This window comes from Emys orbicularis, chromosome 4, assembly GCF_028017835.1.
Source record: "Emys orbicularis isolate rEmyOrb1 chromosome 4, rEmyOrb1.hap1, whole genome shotgun sequence".
In the NCBI taxonomy this organism is placed as follows: Eukaryota; Metazoa; Chordata; order Testudines; family Emydidae; genus Emys; species Emys orbicularis.
Window position 1 is genome coordinate 136,533,913 of NC_088686.1, and position 16,074 is coordinate 136,549,986.

Below are 16,074 nucleotides of genomic sequence, written 5' to 3' on the forward strand. Positions count from 1 at the left end.
TCATCTGCAGCAACCTCTTTTCTTCTTTGGTGGCGCTGGTACCTCCACCACCTCAGTTTTTAATCTGTCTTCGTGAGCTTTCAGTGATCTGGCATGATAAACATGAAACGAATTAGCCAGTTAATTGCCCTGCTGTTTGGAATCTACATCATCATCTGTCGTGGAAAGCTCTAGTAAAGGGTAGGGCTGGGGTGTTCAAAGGGTCTGAAAAGATTTGCGTGCCCGACTCTCACAGCAATTCAATGGAATTTGGGCACCTATTCCTTTAGGCTCCATTGAAAATTCCAACCTCAATCAAGCCACAGTCAAAACAAACCTGCTCACGTCAATCAACCCATAGGGGAGTTAAGCAACATCCTGAGGATTGGAGCCCAGATTGCGAGCTGTCTCCAGGCAAAGCAGTAAACCTGACAACAGCAGGTAGAATGATGCCCGGCTTGTTGCTTCCAGCTAGCCACCTACTGTCCGCACAACACCCCAGAGAAGGAGGAATAGCTAAGGTCCTTGGCGCCCTCAGGTCGTGTTATTCTGTGATGGGGGGGAGGGGATTGGGTTGGCAGCATCTAGAAGTCACACTGGACATTTTTAGTGGGGAGCATAAGTGGATCTGGGCCCGGTATGCCCTATTCCGTTCTTCCTTCCAACAATCTGTTCTAGGCACAAAAACATACTACTGATGGTTTTGTTAACCTGCTTTTACAGGGCTGAATGTTTGAGGTGCATCCTGACATTCCAGTGAAGAATCCATTTAGGGCCCATTTTTGTGGGCCAGGACAGTGGAATGAACTCCCCCATGAACTAAAGACCATCACAGCCCTCACCACCTTCCACACCAAGTGCAAGATGCACTTCTCTGAGCTTGTCTTCTCCAACATAAATGCAGACCAACATATGTACTTAAGGAAAAAACAACCCCCCCTGCCAAAACAAGCCATGCCACTGCACATGCTTCTCTGCTCGGGGAGAGGATGAGAGAACAAACAAGTGACTGATGTTAGTCACGTTGCTTAATACATGACTGGAAAGTACTCTGATACTATGCAGTGTAAAAACCTGTCTCAGCTAGAACAGACTCTTATCTTTGCACCTGTGGCCGGATCCTCAGCTGTGGTAAACTGGTGTAGCTCCAGTTTTGACAGGCCCTGGGTGGGCACATAGGAGCTGCGTACATTATCTATGGAGCATGGGGATACACAACTTTCAGCTGCAGGGGTCACTTCAGCATGCAAAGCTGAAGAAGAGCAGTGGAAATCAGGACCCAACCCATTAATTCAGGACAGTCAACAATCCCACGGCACACTGCTCACCTGGCTAAGTCAATCATGGATTCAGAGACTTTGTGGCCTGACGCAGCACTGCATTCATAAAACAAGAGCTCACACTCCTGGAAGACACAAGAAGGCACACACAAATGCACTTCCCTTCCAGAACTGTTTGGTAGGTTCAAGCCATAGATTGCATAGATTTAAAAGAGGTCGAGCGCAAGTGCTATGATTTTTCCCAGATAATCATCAAACAACCAAAGACGGGGGAGTCGGTGCATTTGGAGCAATGATATCATGGTTTGTATAGGATTTAAAAAAAAATCACGAGGGACTAATTACACGAGGAAAGGTGGTGATCTGTTGGAAATGCTTGGCTCAGAGGGTCTCCTTGCTGCTGCGATATGGAATTCATATGTGAATAAAATTGTACATTGTAATTATTAAGTTTTAGGAATGTTGAGAATGAAATCCAGCTTCCCCAGCGGCTTCAGTGCTAATCTTTAACGGCAAGGGAAAGCCTGGCATACTATAGACATACACAGAGGCAGCATTGCCTAGTGGATTGAACACAGAGTTGGCAGCTAGAATGTTCTCTTTCTGGCTCTGCCAGTGACTTGCTGTGTGTCCTTGGGTAAGTCACTTCATCTCTCTGTCCCGGGTTCTGTAAAATGGGGAGAACGATACTTGTCCGTCTCACGGACCGTTACAAGAATCAGTGCTTGGACACATAAAGCATCTTTCAAAAGGGATGATTCAGTAATTGCTTTATGCTTTTATTATTTACATAGTGCTGGAGAGGTGGCTGGCATGTTACGGTGCAGATAGGCCCAGATCCTCAAAGACATGTAGGAGCCTAACTCCCACTGAAATCAAGGGAATTACGCACCTAAATACCTTTGAGGATCTGGGCCAGATTCCCTGCCTCAAAAACCTTACAGCCTGAGGCCCTGATCCTGTAAGCTGTTCTGCTGGGGTTCAGTGGAGGAGGACCAGGGAATAGCTTGCCAGATCGCGGTCTGAGTTAAAACAAGGCCAGCAGGAGGAGACAAAAACACAAGTAGCAGGAGGGCGCAAGATATGGTTCTGTGGTCATTTCCTGGCAATTAATGACCAGACGATGAGTTAAGGGCTTTCTGCTTTGCCTCAGGTCCTCAATTCCCACACTAATCGTTAATGGAAGGAAATGCCTATCCTGTCAGTCACCACGGCTTAATTATAGCCTTGATTTTGCTTTATTCTTTTAACCCCCCAACCGCCAACTAAAGACGGTGAAAGAATTTAAATGGATGGTAAACGCCAATAGATCTGTTCACATACCTTAGCCAAGCGTCCACCCTCTTCAGTAGATACCTGTCTTTCTGTGGCACAGTCTGTTTTGTTACCAAGTAGAAGGATGACAACTCCATCTCCTGCTCCTTCCTGTGAAGCAGGACAGGTGGGGTGAAATCTTGGCCCCAGTGAAGTCAGTGGAAGTTTTGCCATTGACCATAATGGGATCTGCAGTTTCTTCAAATCATAGCCCTACACAGCTTCTGAACACATCAGGGCAAAGCCTAGAGTAACCCCACTGACCTGCATGGATTTGGTCCATTGGGGCTTGGGTTTACATGATAGAGCATCTCTTCCAGAAAGGCATCTGGTCTTGATTTGAAGCCATGAAGAGATGGAGAATCCGCCACTTCCCTTGGAAGTTTGTTGCAATAGTTTCAACCGACCCCAGAGTAGGTTGAAAAATTAATTTAAACATTTAATGAAAAAACTGACTTTGTTTCCATTCCTCAGGGTTCAGAGCTGATCCATTTTCTTTAAAAAAAAACAAACTTTTGGTTTTTTTTGCAATTTTTTAAATAAAAAACACTACAGAAATCATTTTCAAAATTCTTCATTTCCCCCAAATCAAAACAAAAAAGAGTTGATAGCCATTTTGACAATGTTTTCATAAACAACATCAGGAAAATATTGTGCAAAATATGGAAAAAATGAACCTTTATTGCAAAATAAATAAATGAATGATAGAATAAAGGCTATTAATTAACATAAGAATGGCCATACTGGGTCAGACCAAAGCTCCATCTAGCCCAGTATCCTGTCTTAAACAGTGGCCAATGCCAGTGGCCAATTGACAAAAAAAAATAATCTGAAAAATTTCCACCTGCTCCAGTTATAGCCAGCTCATGGATGAGATGCAAAATCAAGGCTGTGACCTTTCATGGTTATTAAAGAACCCGTGAGACTTTTCCCTAAACAAGAATAAGGGTGTTAGTGGTATAGTTCTACAGGGAATTCTTAAAGCACCCATCTTGGCAGCCACTGCATTGTCTCCATAAGCGATACGGCCAATTTAGCACTCATATTCATGTAGGTGCCTGCAGCAGACTTCAGTGGGAACTGTGAGTGTGTGGTCAAGGGCAAAATTTGGCCCATATTGATGGAACAGTTTTGCTTAGTGGCTAGAGCGCTGGACTGAGACTCAAGAGACCTGGGTTCTATTCCAGTTTCTGGCCTGCTGGGTAACCTTTTCCCTCGCTGTGCCTCAGTTTCCTCATCTGTAAAATGGGGATAATAATACTGACTTCCTTTGTAAAGCACTTTGTGATCTGTGGATGAAAAGTGCTATATAAGAGCTAGTATTATTATGACACCAAAGAAAGACCCTGCCACTCTTCAGTTACTTGCTACTGCAAATCCCAAACCTCATGTGGCCAGATGCAGACTAATGCAAATCAGTGTAGCTCCATTGACATAATGGAGTTACATCAATTAAAACCATCTGAGGATCTGGTCGGATACAGCTGCATACGTTGAAATTCACAAATGTTTCTTCCATCCGCATTCCTAGCTTAGCATAAGACATGGGTCGAATTCATTCCTTATGTCATTCCAGTATGTTTGATGGGGATTACATCATGGGTGAATCTGTCTAGATAATGATACTGAGGGCTGATAAAATTTCATGGCATTTTTCATCAAGTACATGGGTTGTTTATGTCTTTTTCAAAAAACGAATAGTCCCAGTACCAATGCCCTTGTTCCTCTCTTGACTATTTTCTTGTACCAATATATTCATCCTAAACATGATTCATAAAATATAGGTGGCCCAATTCTGCTCTGATTTCTGCCCCCAATCAGTCTGGCTGAGTATAGCTGGGTTTGATGAGGTTTAGGTCAGGGCAGAATTTGGCCCTGTCTTCTAAAATGACTACGTGTTTCTTTTTGAGAATATAGCATTTAAAGATCTCAGAGCCTCTTGCACTAATTAATTTAGCCTCACAACCCTCCCTCTCCCATTGAACAGCTGGGAAACTGAGGCACGGAGCGGTGCAGTGCCTCACTGAGAGTCAAACAGCAAGTCCGAGACCAAGCTGGGAATAGAATCTAGGGGTTCTCGTTTCCAGTCCCCCACTCAACAGCTAAGGGTATGTCTACACTGCAAAAAAAGGTGTGTTCTTGACTCAGGTTAACTAAACCACATTAGCTAACTCAGATTAAAATAGCAATGATGACATGACAACTCGGCTTTAATTTGGGTTAGCAGCATGAATTCAAGCCCAGAGTTCAAAGTTGAGTTGCCATGGCTTCACTGCCAGTCTAACCCAAGTTAAGAACACTCCTTTTTTGCAGTAGAGACGTACTTTAAAGCTCACCGCCTCTCCTAGTTGAACAGACAGACGTGTTTCCTGGTTATGCCTGGTAGATATATTTAAATAGTTCCTTAGGCTATGGCATTATGTCTCTGGGTATGTCTACACAGCAACTGGGAGATGTAATCCCCAGCGTGAGTAGACATGTACGCACTAGCTCTGCTCAAACCAGTGCCTAAAAACAGTGTGGTCATGGCGGCTCGGGCTGTGTACCCAAGGAGTCAGGCAGGATTGATTGTACTCTGGCGGCTAGCCCGAGCCCCTACCCATTCTGCGGCGGCCATGCTGGAATTTTTAGGTACTAGCTCGAGCTGTGCTGGAAATTACACCTCCTGCCTGCTGTGTAGACACATATATGAGACAGAGCAAGCCAGTGCAATAATGAGCATCCAATGACCCTGCCATTGGACTCCCTCTGACACCAGCTGTATCATCCAGGGTAGCCATCCCAGAAGAACCTATCTTGAACTTAGTGCATTTAAAACCAGGAAGGAGGGGAGAGTTATCACCCAGCCAAATTCAGATTCCAATCACACTGGAGTTAATCTGGAGCAGTGGTTCCCAAACTGGGGTTCGTGAACCCCTGGGGGTTCACGAAATGTTACAGGGGGTTCTGGAGAAAAAATTCCCTAATGGCGGACAGAGCTGTCCCCAGGGACCCTGGGCAGCACGGGGCCAGCAGCCTGGAGCCCCTGGACTTCCAAGAGAGAAGCAGATCAAAGCAAGCATATCTATCACACTGAGGAGATTTAAACTTCAAGACTCCTTATACGAAATGGAAAGGGAGGTGGATATTTTTTGCTGTTTTTAAAATTAAATAGGCAGCTAGTATTGTTTTTAAAATTATTATGAAGAACAAGTTTAAGCTTTGTTGTAACGTGTGTTATTTGCCTGGACTGCTCAAGACCTGAATGCTTGTGTAGGAGGAACTCTTTGAGTTGGCTTCTTAAATACTTTTATGCTGTTTCACATCTGATACTCCTTGATGAAACATGGGAGCCTTGTCTTATATCAGGCTTATTCAAAGTGATACAAGCTACGAAAGTGAGATCTTGGAGGAGTTTTCATAATGTAATAAAAATACTGTAATGATAAATAATAATTAATAATAAATAGTATCAGAGGGGTAGCCGTGTTAGTCTGAATCTGTAAAAAGCAACAGAGGGTCCTGTGGCACCTTTAACACTAACAGAAGTATTGGGAGCATAAGCTTTCGTGGGTAAGAACCTCACTTCTTCAGATGCAAGAAGTGAGGTTGCATCTGAAGAAGTGAGGTTCTTACCCACGAAAGCTTATGCTCCCAATACTTCTGTTAGTCTTAAAGGTGCCACAGGACCCTCTGTTGCTAATAATAAATAGTGTGTAATAAGCATGTCATACATTTTTTTTTATATTTCCAAGATCACGGCTTTTTATAATTTATACTCAGGTAAAGGAGAAAATCCCTGGAAATATTCATTTTTAGGAGGGGGTTCACAAGACTTGACATTTTAGTGAAAGGGGTTCACGGGTTGTTACAGTTTGGGAACCACTGATCTGGAGTAACTCAGTTGAAGAGAACAGCATCACTGAGTTTACACTGCAGAATATGGTCCATAACACCCACCCTTATGAAAGGAAGGAAAAGCCAGAGTGAAGAAACATGTAGACTCTTTGGGCCAGATTCTCTGATGATGTAAATTGGTGTCGCTTCAATGAAGCTATCCTGATTTAAACCAGCTAAGGATCTGACCCTGTGCCCATCATGATTCCGTTACAGCATTCACATGGGCCGGATGGTTTTGTATCTAAAGCAGAGATATGAGTTCTAGCCCCAGTGCTCCACTGACTCACTGTGCAGCATCGGGCATATTACCTTACCTCTCTTTGCCTCAGTTTCTCACCTGTAAAATGGGGATAATAATACTCGCCTACCTCTCAGGGGAGAAATGAGTCTCAGTTCATTAATGTTTGTGAAGTACTTGGAACTTCTCAGATAGAAAGAACTAATAAAGCATAAAGAATTATAGGGTGGAAGCCTGGTCCCATTGAAGTCACTGGGAGTCTTGGCATTACCTTCAATGGAGCCAGGATTTCACCCATTATACCTACCTGGATACAACTCAGCCAGTACCGCACGTCCGCGAAGGAGTATTCTGAAGTGACATCATACATCAACACCACTCCGTCAGCTTTTCGGAAGAACTGCTTGGTGACGCTGTGGTACCTGTCAGAAAGCACTTTTGCTTTTTACACTTAGGTACATAGTCTTTTTGCACCATTTTTAACAGCAATCCAGAGGTTTAAAAAAACCACAAGTACATACAAAGTGTGTTTCAAGTAGGGGTTGTGCAAAACCATGGTAACAAAACTGAAAATGCAAATGTGCAAAAATATGCAAATATTCCCTCCTGCAAAGGTGTGAAGCAAAGACACCATTTTGCAAAGTTTGATAGATAAGTGAAACTGGGGGAGAATATGGGCGGGGGGTTGCAAAGCTTCGGCAGAAATAAATTTCAAAATTTATTACAGTTTTGCAGAGCCTTAACTGTGTATGCATGTGTTTATAGATAGATAACAGGTAATTATAGTTATGTGTGTATGTGTATATGCATACACACGGAGTAAATACACACACATTATATTGTGTGTATACCATATACATATAAACACACAAAATACAGACAAATATTTGTATGTGTCTATGTATATACATATATAAATAGAGTAAATACACACACTACATATTATGTGTATATGTTTACAAATACATATATCCACAAAGGAGGGATAGCTCAGTGGTTTGAGCATTGGCCTGCTAAACCCAGGGTTGTGAATTCAATCCTTGAGGGGGTCATTTGGGGCAAAAATCTGTCTGGGGATTGGTCCTGCTTTGAGCAGCGGGTTGGACTAGATGACTGCCTGAGGTCCCTTCCAACCCTGATATACTAAGCAGGGCCGGCTCTAGCTTTTTTGCCGCCCCAGGCAAAAAAGCCTCCGCGGCGCCCCCCCCCCCCCCCCCCGCACGGGGAGGGTGCCGGGGAGGAGGGCGACCGGAGTCCTGGGAGGAGGGCGGCGAGCCCCGGCGAGGGCTCCGCTCTCCCCCCGGCGGGAGGGTGCCGGGGGGGAGGGCGACCATCCCCGGCGGGGGCTCCGCTCTCCCCCTGGCGGCCGGGGGGAGGGCGCCGGGGGGGAGGGCAGCGAGCCCCGGCCGGGGCTCGGCTCTCCCCCCGGCGGCCAGAGCGCAGGGCGGCGAGCCCCAGTAGGGGCTCGCCGCTCTCCCCCCGGCAGCCGGGGGGAGGGCGTGGGGGGGGAGGGCGGCCAGAGCGCCGGGGGGAGGGCGGCGAGCCCCGGTGGGGGCTCCGCTCTCCCCCCGGCGGCCGGGGGGAGGGCGCCGGGGAGGAGGGCGACCGGAGTCCTGGGAGGAGGGCGGCGAGCCCCGGCGAGGGCTCCGCTCTCCCCCCGGCGGGAGGGTGCCGGGGGGGAGGGCGACCGGAGCCCTGGGAGGAGGGCGGCGATCCCCGGCGGGGGCTCCGCTCTCCCCCCGGCGGCCGGGGGGAGGGCGCGGGGGGGAGGGCGGCCCGAGCGCCGGGGGGAGGGCGGCGAGCCCGGCTGTGGCCCCGTTCTCCCCGGCGGCCCGAGCGCCGCGCCGCCCCCCTCCAGGTGCCGCCCCAAGCACCAGCTTGGTTGCCTGGTGCCTGGAGCCGGCCCTGATACTAAGTAGATATACATGCACATGCATATGTAGTACACACACGTATTTGTGAATTTAGGGTCAAATCCTGGCCTCTCTGAAATGGGCAGGAGTTTGCGTTGAGTGGTACCAAGGTTTGGCCTTCAGCACTTATGAGAGGGGCCCTACTGATAGCCCTGGGGACTAAAGGTCTCCCTAAATTCAGTCCTGCCCCACTGAGCTTGGATGTTTATTCTTCATCTCGACTTTATCCTTTCAAACGTCTTGTGTGAGCATATATTTATGTGGATTTCCTTATCCAAAGACGTATTTCCCTGTACACATTCTTTTTTGTATGTACAGCACTGTACCTTACCTTTCTTGGCCAGCCGTGTCCCATAGGCGTAGAGCAAAGCACTTGTTGTCCACAAAAAGGTTTTTGACCCGATAATCCATTCCTAGGGCATACAGCACATTTGTAATGCGGTAGAATTCAGCCATGAGATATGGACATGGGGCAGGAGTGATAGGGTGATATTCTATGGCCAGCCTAGATGATCACAATAGTCTCTTCTCAGATTAAAATGCCAGAATAGTGGCTGGGTTTTAAAAAGGTCTGGTTAGTTTTATGATGACTAATAAGAGTAACAGTTGGGCATGTTCTGCTAACCGGTGCATGGACCAGGGAGAATTTCTGCTCCATTGCCCCCCTGTACAATGGGTTGGGTGCTTTATTTAATGTTTATCGCCGATCCTGCAGTCCGGTCCGCACAGCCAGCCCCTTGCTGCTGCAGAATCCCAGTGAGGTCAATGGGAACCCATGCACAGATCAGACTGCAGGATTGGGGCCTGAGAATGGTAATGTGCCCAAGCTCAAGGTATATCTGTACAAATCCATCTTAAATATGTGGAGGTGTGTCTCTCACCTTCCTCTCATGCATCAACCATTGGCCACTCCTGCAGGCTCTGACTTAATCCATCATTGGTTTGATTTGGCAGGGCAAGTCCTATGCAGGAGCGGCTCTATGCTTTTTGCCACCCCAAGCACGGCAGTCAGGCGGCCTTTGGCAGCATGCCTGCGGGCGGTCCGCGGGTCACGCGGATTCGGCGTCGTCTCTGCGGGTGATCTGCCAGTCCCGCGCCTTGGGCATGCCCGCCGTCGAATTGCCGCAGAAGCCGCGGGACCGGCGGACCTCCCGCAGGATGCTGCCGAAGGCTGCCTGACTGCCGCCCTCACAGCGACCGGCACATCGCCCCCCGCTGCTTGCCGCCCCAGGCATGCGCTTGCTGCGCTGGTGCCTGGAGCCGCCCCTGGTCCTATGTCCCTACAGGACTGTATTTATGCTTAATGGAAGCTGTGGGATTCTTACCTACAGTAGCAGTTAGGCTTGGGTTGAAGGAATTCTCGTGTAACCGGTACAGAAACGATGTTTTGCCAACGTTTGAGTCCCCCACAAACAACACGTTATAAAGATGGTCTGGATCAGGGCAGGTCTCCGTGGTGGCTTTAGCAGCTCCGCCTGGCTGCTCTGGTGTCACATTAGCTTGGGACCCTTGGCCTCCCCGTTTGGGGATTGCATCCTCGTTCGCTTTCACACCGCTCGTTTGCTTCTCCTCTTGTTGAAAAATATCCATGTCTCCTCTTGTTTCTTCTGCCCGTGTCGCCTCTGGTTTCCCAGTGCTTTGGGGCTGCGTCTTGGCCTGGAGTGTATCCCCCAGCTGGCTGGCTCTGAGAAGGGCTTCTTCTTGTTCATCTTCTACACCTTCTTTGTGCAGGGCTCCCACATGAGGGAAATAAGTTGCTGGTGTCTCCTGTTTTGGTGGCTCTCTCTGCTCAAATGTCTTCTCCTCCGGCGCTTTCATTTCTGGAGACTTTTCCTTCAGCAGTGCCTGCTCAGAAACAGCAGGTGGCCACTCATCTGCAAGGACCACATCTCTCTTCATTGATACCCACTTCTGAATTTCATCTGCCTGCTCTGTAATGCCAGGCTGCGATACACCTGGCAGGAGAACACCTCCCTCTGGCGGGTTCTGCTTGTGAATGGTGGCTTGCATTGCCAGCTCTGAAACAGCAGGGGGCTGCACCTCTGCATAAACAACCTCTTTCTTCGTGAGTTTTTGAGCCTGATCCTGCGTTGCTGGCTCAGAAGCCCGAGCCTGCTTCACCTCCTGTGCATGAGGTTCTGCTTGAGTTGGTCCCTGTTTAAGAGCCTCTCTTTGGGATGTAGCCTGATTGGTGGAAAGGACTGAAAGTGCCTCAGGCAGGGCCTTCAGTTCATTGTCATTTCTTGAGAGCACCTGATGCTCTGAATCTCTGACCTGCTTGATTCTTTGCTCAGAATCCCCACCTTGTCTGGCTGGCTGTAAAGAAGCATCCCCAAGCAGTAGGTCATCTGTCCCTGGTACTTGTGGTTCAGACACCTTGTTCAGAGCTGCTATTGCATCATTCAGTTCACTGAGCAAAGAGCTTTGGCCTGAAAATTCCTGCTGGAAGAACGCCTCTCCCTTTTTCATAAACTCTGTGAAGGGGTCTTCTTCTGTGGAGATCACTCTTGTCCTCTGTCCCGAATCAGCTTCAGGAGAAAATGAAATACCGTATGGCACCCTGCAAAATAATATACAATGGCATATGCTATGTACAGGAGAAAGAAAATAAGACCATAATGGGACACGCAAACACACTACATTGCACTGAGCTCTATAGACTATACCAGTGCTGTGAAATACATCAGAGAGCAGGGATGCCGTGCTTGTATGTAACCCTTCTGCTGGGTGGAACCTGCAGCAGCCAGGGCTGGGTTCAATATCTAGGGGTTCCTTTCCATCAATCCAACACAGAACCAGTTCAAGCCCCCACCCAGTAACCTGGAAAATTTACCCATCGCCCCTGGGCGCCTGAGAGGCAATACTTCCCCACTTGCAAGCATAGAGTCTGAATGTAGAAAAGAAACTTTTAATAAAAGGAGGGAAGTAACTCCGTGTTAATTTGCGAAAACACTGCAAACAGGGTTCATAAACATAAACCATGAGTAAAGACCCCCCCCAGGTTCTTAAGTCCAGCAACCCCAAAGTCCCCTTCACATGCCCAACCCTTCTATGCACCCCTGGTTGCTGCCCCTGGTCAGTGCAGACCCAGAGTTCCGAGGTGCATCTGCAGAGTTCACCTCCCACCCTGCGTGGGGGGTAAAGCGGGAGGGGAAGAGGCATCTTACTCGCGCCTGATGTATGTTAATGCAGCAATAAAAACAATTGCACTTGGCTTGAGGGATTATTGTTTAGTCCCTTGTGCACTGGGTGAGATTAAAAGAAAAGTAAATGGCTCAAACCACTGATAAAGAGGCCTATCGGTAAAACATGATGAGGGCTTGATGCAAAGGTAAAACAGCAGAAGGGGATGATCACGGGCATCCGATTAAAATAACTGAGCTTTGTAAAGGATAAAGGTTGGCAGAGAGATTGCTAGGTAGGTAAGGAGGTGCAGTTAACAATGCCCTGTGCTGTGGGGATAGAACCTCTTGAGCACCACCTCTCACGCCTCTACCACTTGGGCTAAAGAGTAACCCCATTGTCCAGTGGCAGCAGTAGGCTATTACCCTCTCTGTGGACTAGCTACTGGAAGGGGGCTTTGTCCACTTAGTCAGCATCTTACATGAGTTAATGCAGAAACTACCAAAAAAAAAAAAAACCCAAAAACTAATGGACTAATCACCCTTCTCTCTCTTGGGATACAATGCACAAAATGCCCCTCCAGATTTGCTCCAAATACAAGGAACATCAGGGCAAAATGCCCCTCCAGTGCTGCTCAGCGTATGAGATACACTGGGCAAAATGTTCCCTCACATCATGTGCTAGGTACAACGCAGTGTCCCACTGGGGTTTCAGTAGAACCTCAGCACGTGGGAGGAACACGATAGCCGCCATGGAGCAGGACTGAGGTATCACCAGGGGGGTAATCATCACTCCTTTGATCCTGCCTTATCTAAACAACTCGCCTCCATTCGTGCCACTTACGGCTGACAGGAGCTGTCTGGTATATCATCGCTCTGCTGGGATCCAAGTCTAATATACATTTCAGAGCAGAATATTTTATCCTTGTTCAAAGTTTCCTTAAACAAACCGGGGAAAAGGGAGAGAAAAAACATAATTGGTGAGAGAACTTAAAAGGAAAAATCGCTTTGCTCTTGTGCTGGCTACAGCCCTTTCTCTGCAGCATAAACTCTCTTATCCCCTCCCTCTGGTAGGCAGATCGTGATGAATGGACCTTCTAAAAATACTTTTACATAACACTTTTCACCCATCGATCTCCAAGTGCTTTACAGGGGCCAGTATCATCATCCACATTTCACTGATGGAGAAACTGAGGGGAAGCAACTTGCAGCCCATCAGGGGTAGAGCTGAGAATTGAACCCAACTCTTTCCTCTCCTTGTTCAGGATCCTATCCAGTCGGCCACACCAACTCCCTTTATGGGTCTGTCTACACTGCATCTGGGAGAGAGCCTTGTGCAAGCAGGGATGGGGCTAGCATGCTAAAAATAGCTGTGTAGACATTGCTTTGACCTTGCATCTCAGGCCCTAGAGCCTGAGATGAGGAGGTGGGCTTGAGAGCCGGAACTGCAACGTCAGAGCAATGTACATCTCCTACATGGCCTCACCCATCCCTCGCACTGCCTAGTTTCAGAAATGCAGAAAGATTAAAACGAGATAAGGTTCCACCATGAGCACGGCCGTGCCCCAGAAGGCTTTGCTGGAGCAGTATCTTCTGGTGGTACTGGGGCCACTGCAGCTGGTCAGCCCCTCGCATGGTGGGAGGGCAGGGTTAGTGCCAGTGTGAGAGGAGGCAGCCATGTTGAGGTGGAAGGCAAAGACAGTGCTACACGGGGGGAAGGGAGGAGCTAACTGATCCACCCCCCTAACCTGTAGCATGAAAACAGGATCAGTTTCCCCCTGCACAGATGAGATACCTGGGAAGGCGGAGGGATCTCACAGGTCGCCTCAGCCAATGGTTTGTCCCTGCAAATAGAAAGAGGTGGTGACAAGAATTACAATGTACCGCTCCTATGCCTGAGCCTTTTCACGCCCCTGCTGTTTTTGCACTATGAGCCCTCTGCCACAGGGCGCTGCTGTCCGCATTGGCAGCAGTTCTTATCCTGTGACGGGACAGCTGGTGTGTGTGGAGCTGGTGAGATCGGAGACAGGATGCTCACAGCGCATGGCTGAGAAGACGGTGCAGAAAGGAAGAGGGATGTATTTGAAGAGTGGCTGTTGTTATGTAGAACGTATGATATGAATTCAAGTTGAGGAGAGGGGACAGCCCTAGAGGATAAAATGCTCTCTCCACGGGGCAGGTACAGCCTGGGCAGCAGCTAGGCAAGCGTCTTCCCCACACACTGGGTCTTGCCTCAGATGTGATCTGAAAGTCTATTCAGCCCTTAGCCTCTCTGCTGACACTGGCCCAAAGGCAGCTAATTAGTTTTGTAATGATGACGATGGTAACAACTAGCTCTCATATAGCACTTTTCACCCATAGATCTCAAAGAGTTTTACAGAGGAGGTCAGTATCATTATCCCCCTTTTACATATGGGGAAACTGAGGCATGGGGAGGTGAAGTGACTTGCCCAAGGCCACCTAGCAAACCAGTGGCAGAGCCAGAAATAGAACCCAGGTCTCCTGAGTCCCAGTCCAGGGCTTTATCCACTAGGAAACACTGCCTCCCTTGATGCTGTAGAGACCTGTCCCCTAGGATATGGACTGAGACCCACAAACTTCTTTTCTTGTGAGCCCCCAAGCAGTGTTCAGGTGGAAATGACTTTTATACGAGAGAGAAGGGGATTCAAGTTACTCCAGCACTGGGAGAACCTTCTGAGGAGACGATGGACCTCAGCTTAGCCACAGGATATGTAAGCTACTTTTCTCTTGGCATGTGTCCCATAGGGAACAATACCACCAATGAACAGAGGAGTACTTGCCTCCCTTCCTCGTCGTGCGGCTGAGATATCCTGCCCCTCATAGCCCCCAGATGCCCTTGGGTCTCCTGGAGCTGAATGTGGATTTGCTGCAGCTGGTTCTCCAGGTCCTGGTTGTTTTCTTTCAGCCTCTGGTTCTCGCTGGTGGCAGCGTGCTGCTTGGTGCTGAGGCTGTGGAACTGGGTCTCGAGCTTGGAGGAGAGAAGAGGTGGCAGATTCAGGCACCCATAAAGGAGCCAGCAGGAGGGTGTTAGATTTGCCAGCTGCATACGTGGAAACATGAACTGAGCAGTCCCTGGGGCCAAGCTCCCCACTGGCGTAAACTGGCGCCGCTCAAGGCACCTGTCTCCATTGTGAAAAATGCGCCAACTCCCGTTTCAAACAGGGCTTGAAGGCTGGGTCCCAAACTAATGACACAATGGAGAAGCAGCTCCACATTCTACCTTCTCCCAGGAGCTAGTGCTCTGCTTGGTTAGAGTTGATGAGGCCGATTGTTAAGGCCTGGGTTTTGTTCGCTAGAGTGGAATGTCCTAACCTCCCGGTATTGTACCCCAACTCAGCAGGAGGGTAACGGTGCAACGGGTGGGAAAATGTCCCCGGCGATTTGCACTGCAGACCTTTGCAGTGTATTCTGCATTGGTTCTGTGGGTGGAATTTCCACGGGCATCCATGGACCAAATGCAAGACTGTGCAACAGAGATCTGCACTGCAAGGCCCGGTGCGTTCAGCATCACACCCGGTACCTTCTGCCCAGGCATGTCTGGTACATTTAGAAGCACAACTCTGTGTCTTTGCCCAGACATGCCTGGGATATTCAGCATCACAGCAGGTGCCTTTTGCTTGGATGTGCTTAGCATACCCAGAAGCACAATACAGTCTACCTGGTATGGTCTTCAGCACAGCAAGTGCGTTGCATCTGGGTATAGCTGGGACACTCAAGTAGCAAGCAAAGGGTTAATATGTGATATTTTGGTACTCATATGCTTCTGTCAGAGATCAGCTCCAATAAAAGGGCCTGAGGAACAGGACTTGATTGGCTGAGCTAAGAGGTCGGGAATCCGGTTGTGACACTTTTAGCCTGGGCCAATGGAGGCGGGCATAGGAGATGCTTTCTGTGGAGTTACTCAATAGGAGCCGCTCTTTCTTCTTAGTACAGAAGCAGTGCTCAGCATGGTGCCAAGAGGAGCTGTGCTGCTGGAGGGGCATCCCATGCAGTCCTTGCCCTCTCTGCTCTGTCTGCCACCCAAAACTGCGGTGATGTGGACATTCGCCCCTCTAGGAACTCAGCTGAGTCCTCCGCAGGCCACAGAACATCTCACCTCACTTTGAACCACCAGCAAGCGCTGCACTTCCCCATCCACAACATCTAGTGCTCTCTGCACCTCCGTGGTGTGCAGGTGACTTCTTGCTTTACTCTGGAATCACAGAGGAGATGTTAATGCCAATCTCTTTAAATGACCCAGCCACTCAAGGACAATTCCCTGATGCTACCCGGAGTAACAAATCCTTTCCACACTAGGAGCTCACTACACCGAGCACCCATGGGAGGGC

The 16,074-nt window shown here is 48.6% G+C and overlaps 1 protein-coding gene across 1 annotated transcript in view; it reads right to left on the bottom strand.

Annotated features, from left to right (window-relative positions):
- RAB44 (RAB44, member RAS oncogene family) overlaps positions 1–16,074 on the bottom strand; it is a 29,791-nt gene continuing 13,717 nt past the window's right edge. The window contains exons 7-16 of the mRNA XM_065404429.1: positions 15,843–15,938; positions 14,527–14,714; positions 13,521–13,569; positions 12,570–12,664; positions 9,929–11,163; positions 8,935–9,016; positions 6,998–7,112; positions 2,583–2,684; positions 1,308–1,384; positions 1–88 (exon numbers count right to left, since the gene is read on the bottom strand). Coding sequence (XP_065260501.1) covers positions 1–88; positions 1,308–1,384; positions 2,583–2,684; positions 6,998–7,112; positions 8,935–9,016; positions 9,929–11,163; positions 12,570–12,664; positions 13,521–13,569; positions 14,527–14,714; positions 15,843–15,938 — 2,127 coding nt within the window. The remainder of the gene's footprint in view (positions 89–1,307; positions 1,385–2,582; positions 2,685–6,997; positions 7,113–8,934; positions 9,017–9,928; positions 11,164–12,569; positions 12,665–13,520; positions 13,570–14,526; positions 14,715–15,842; positions 15,939–16,074) is intronic.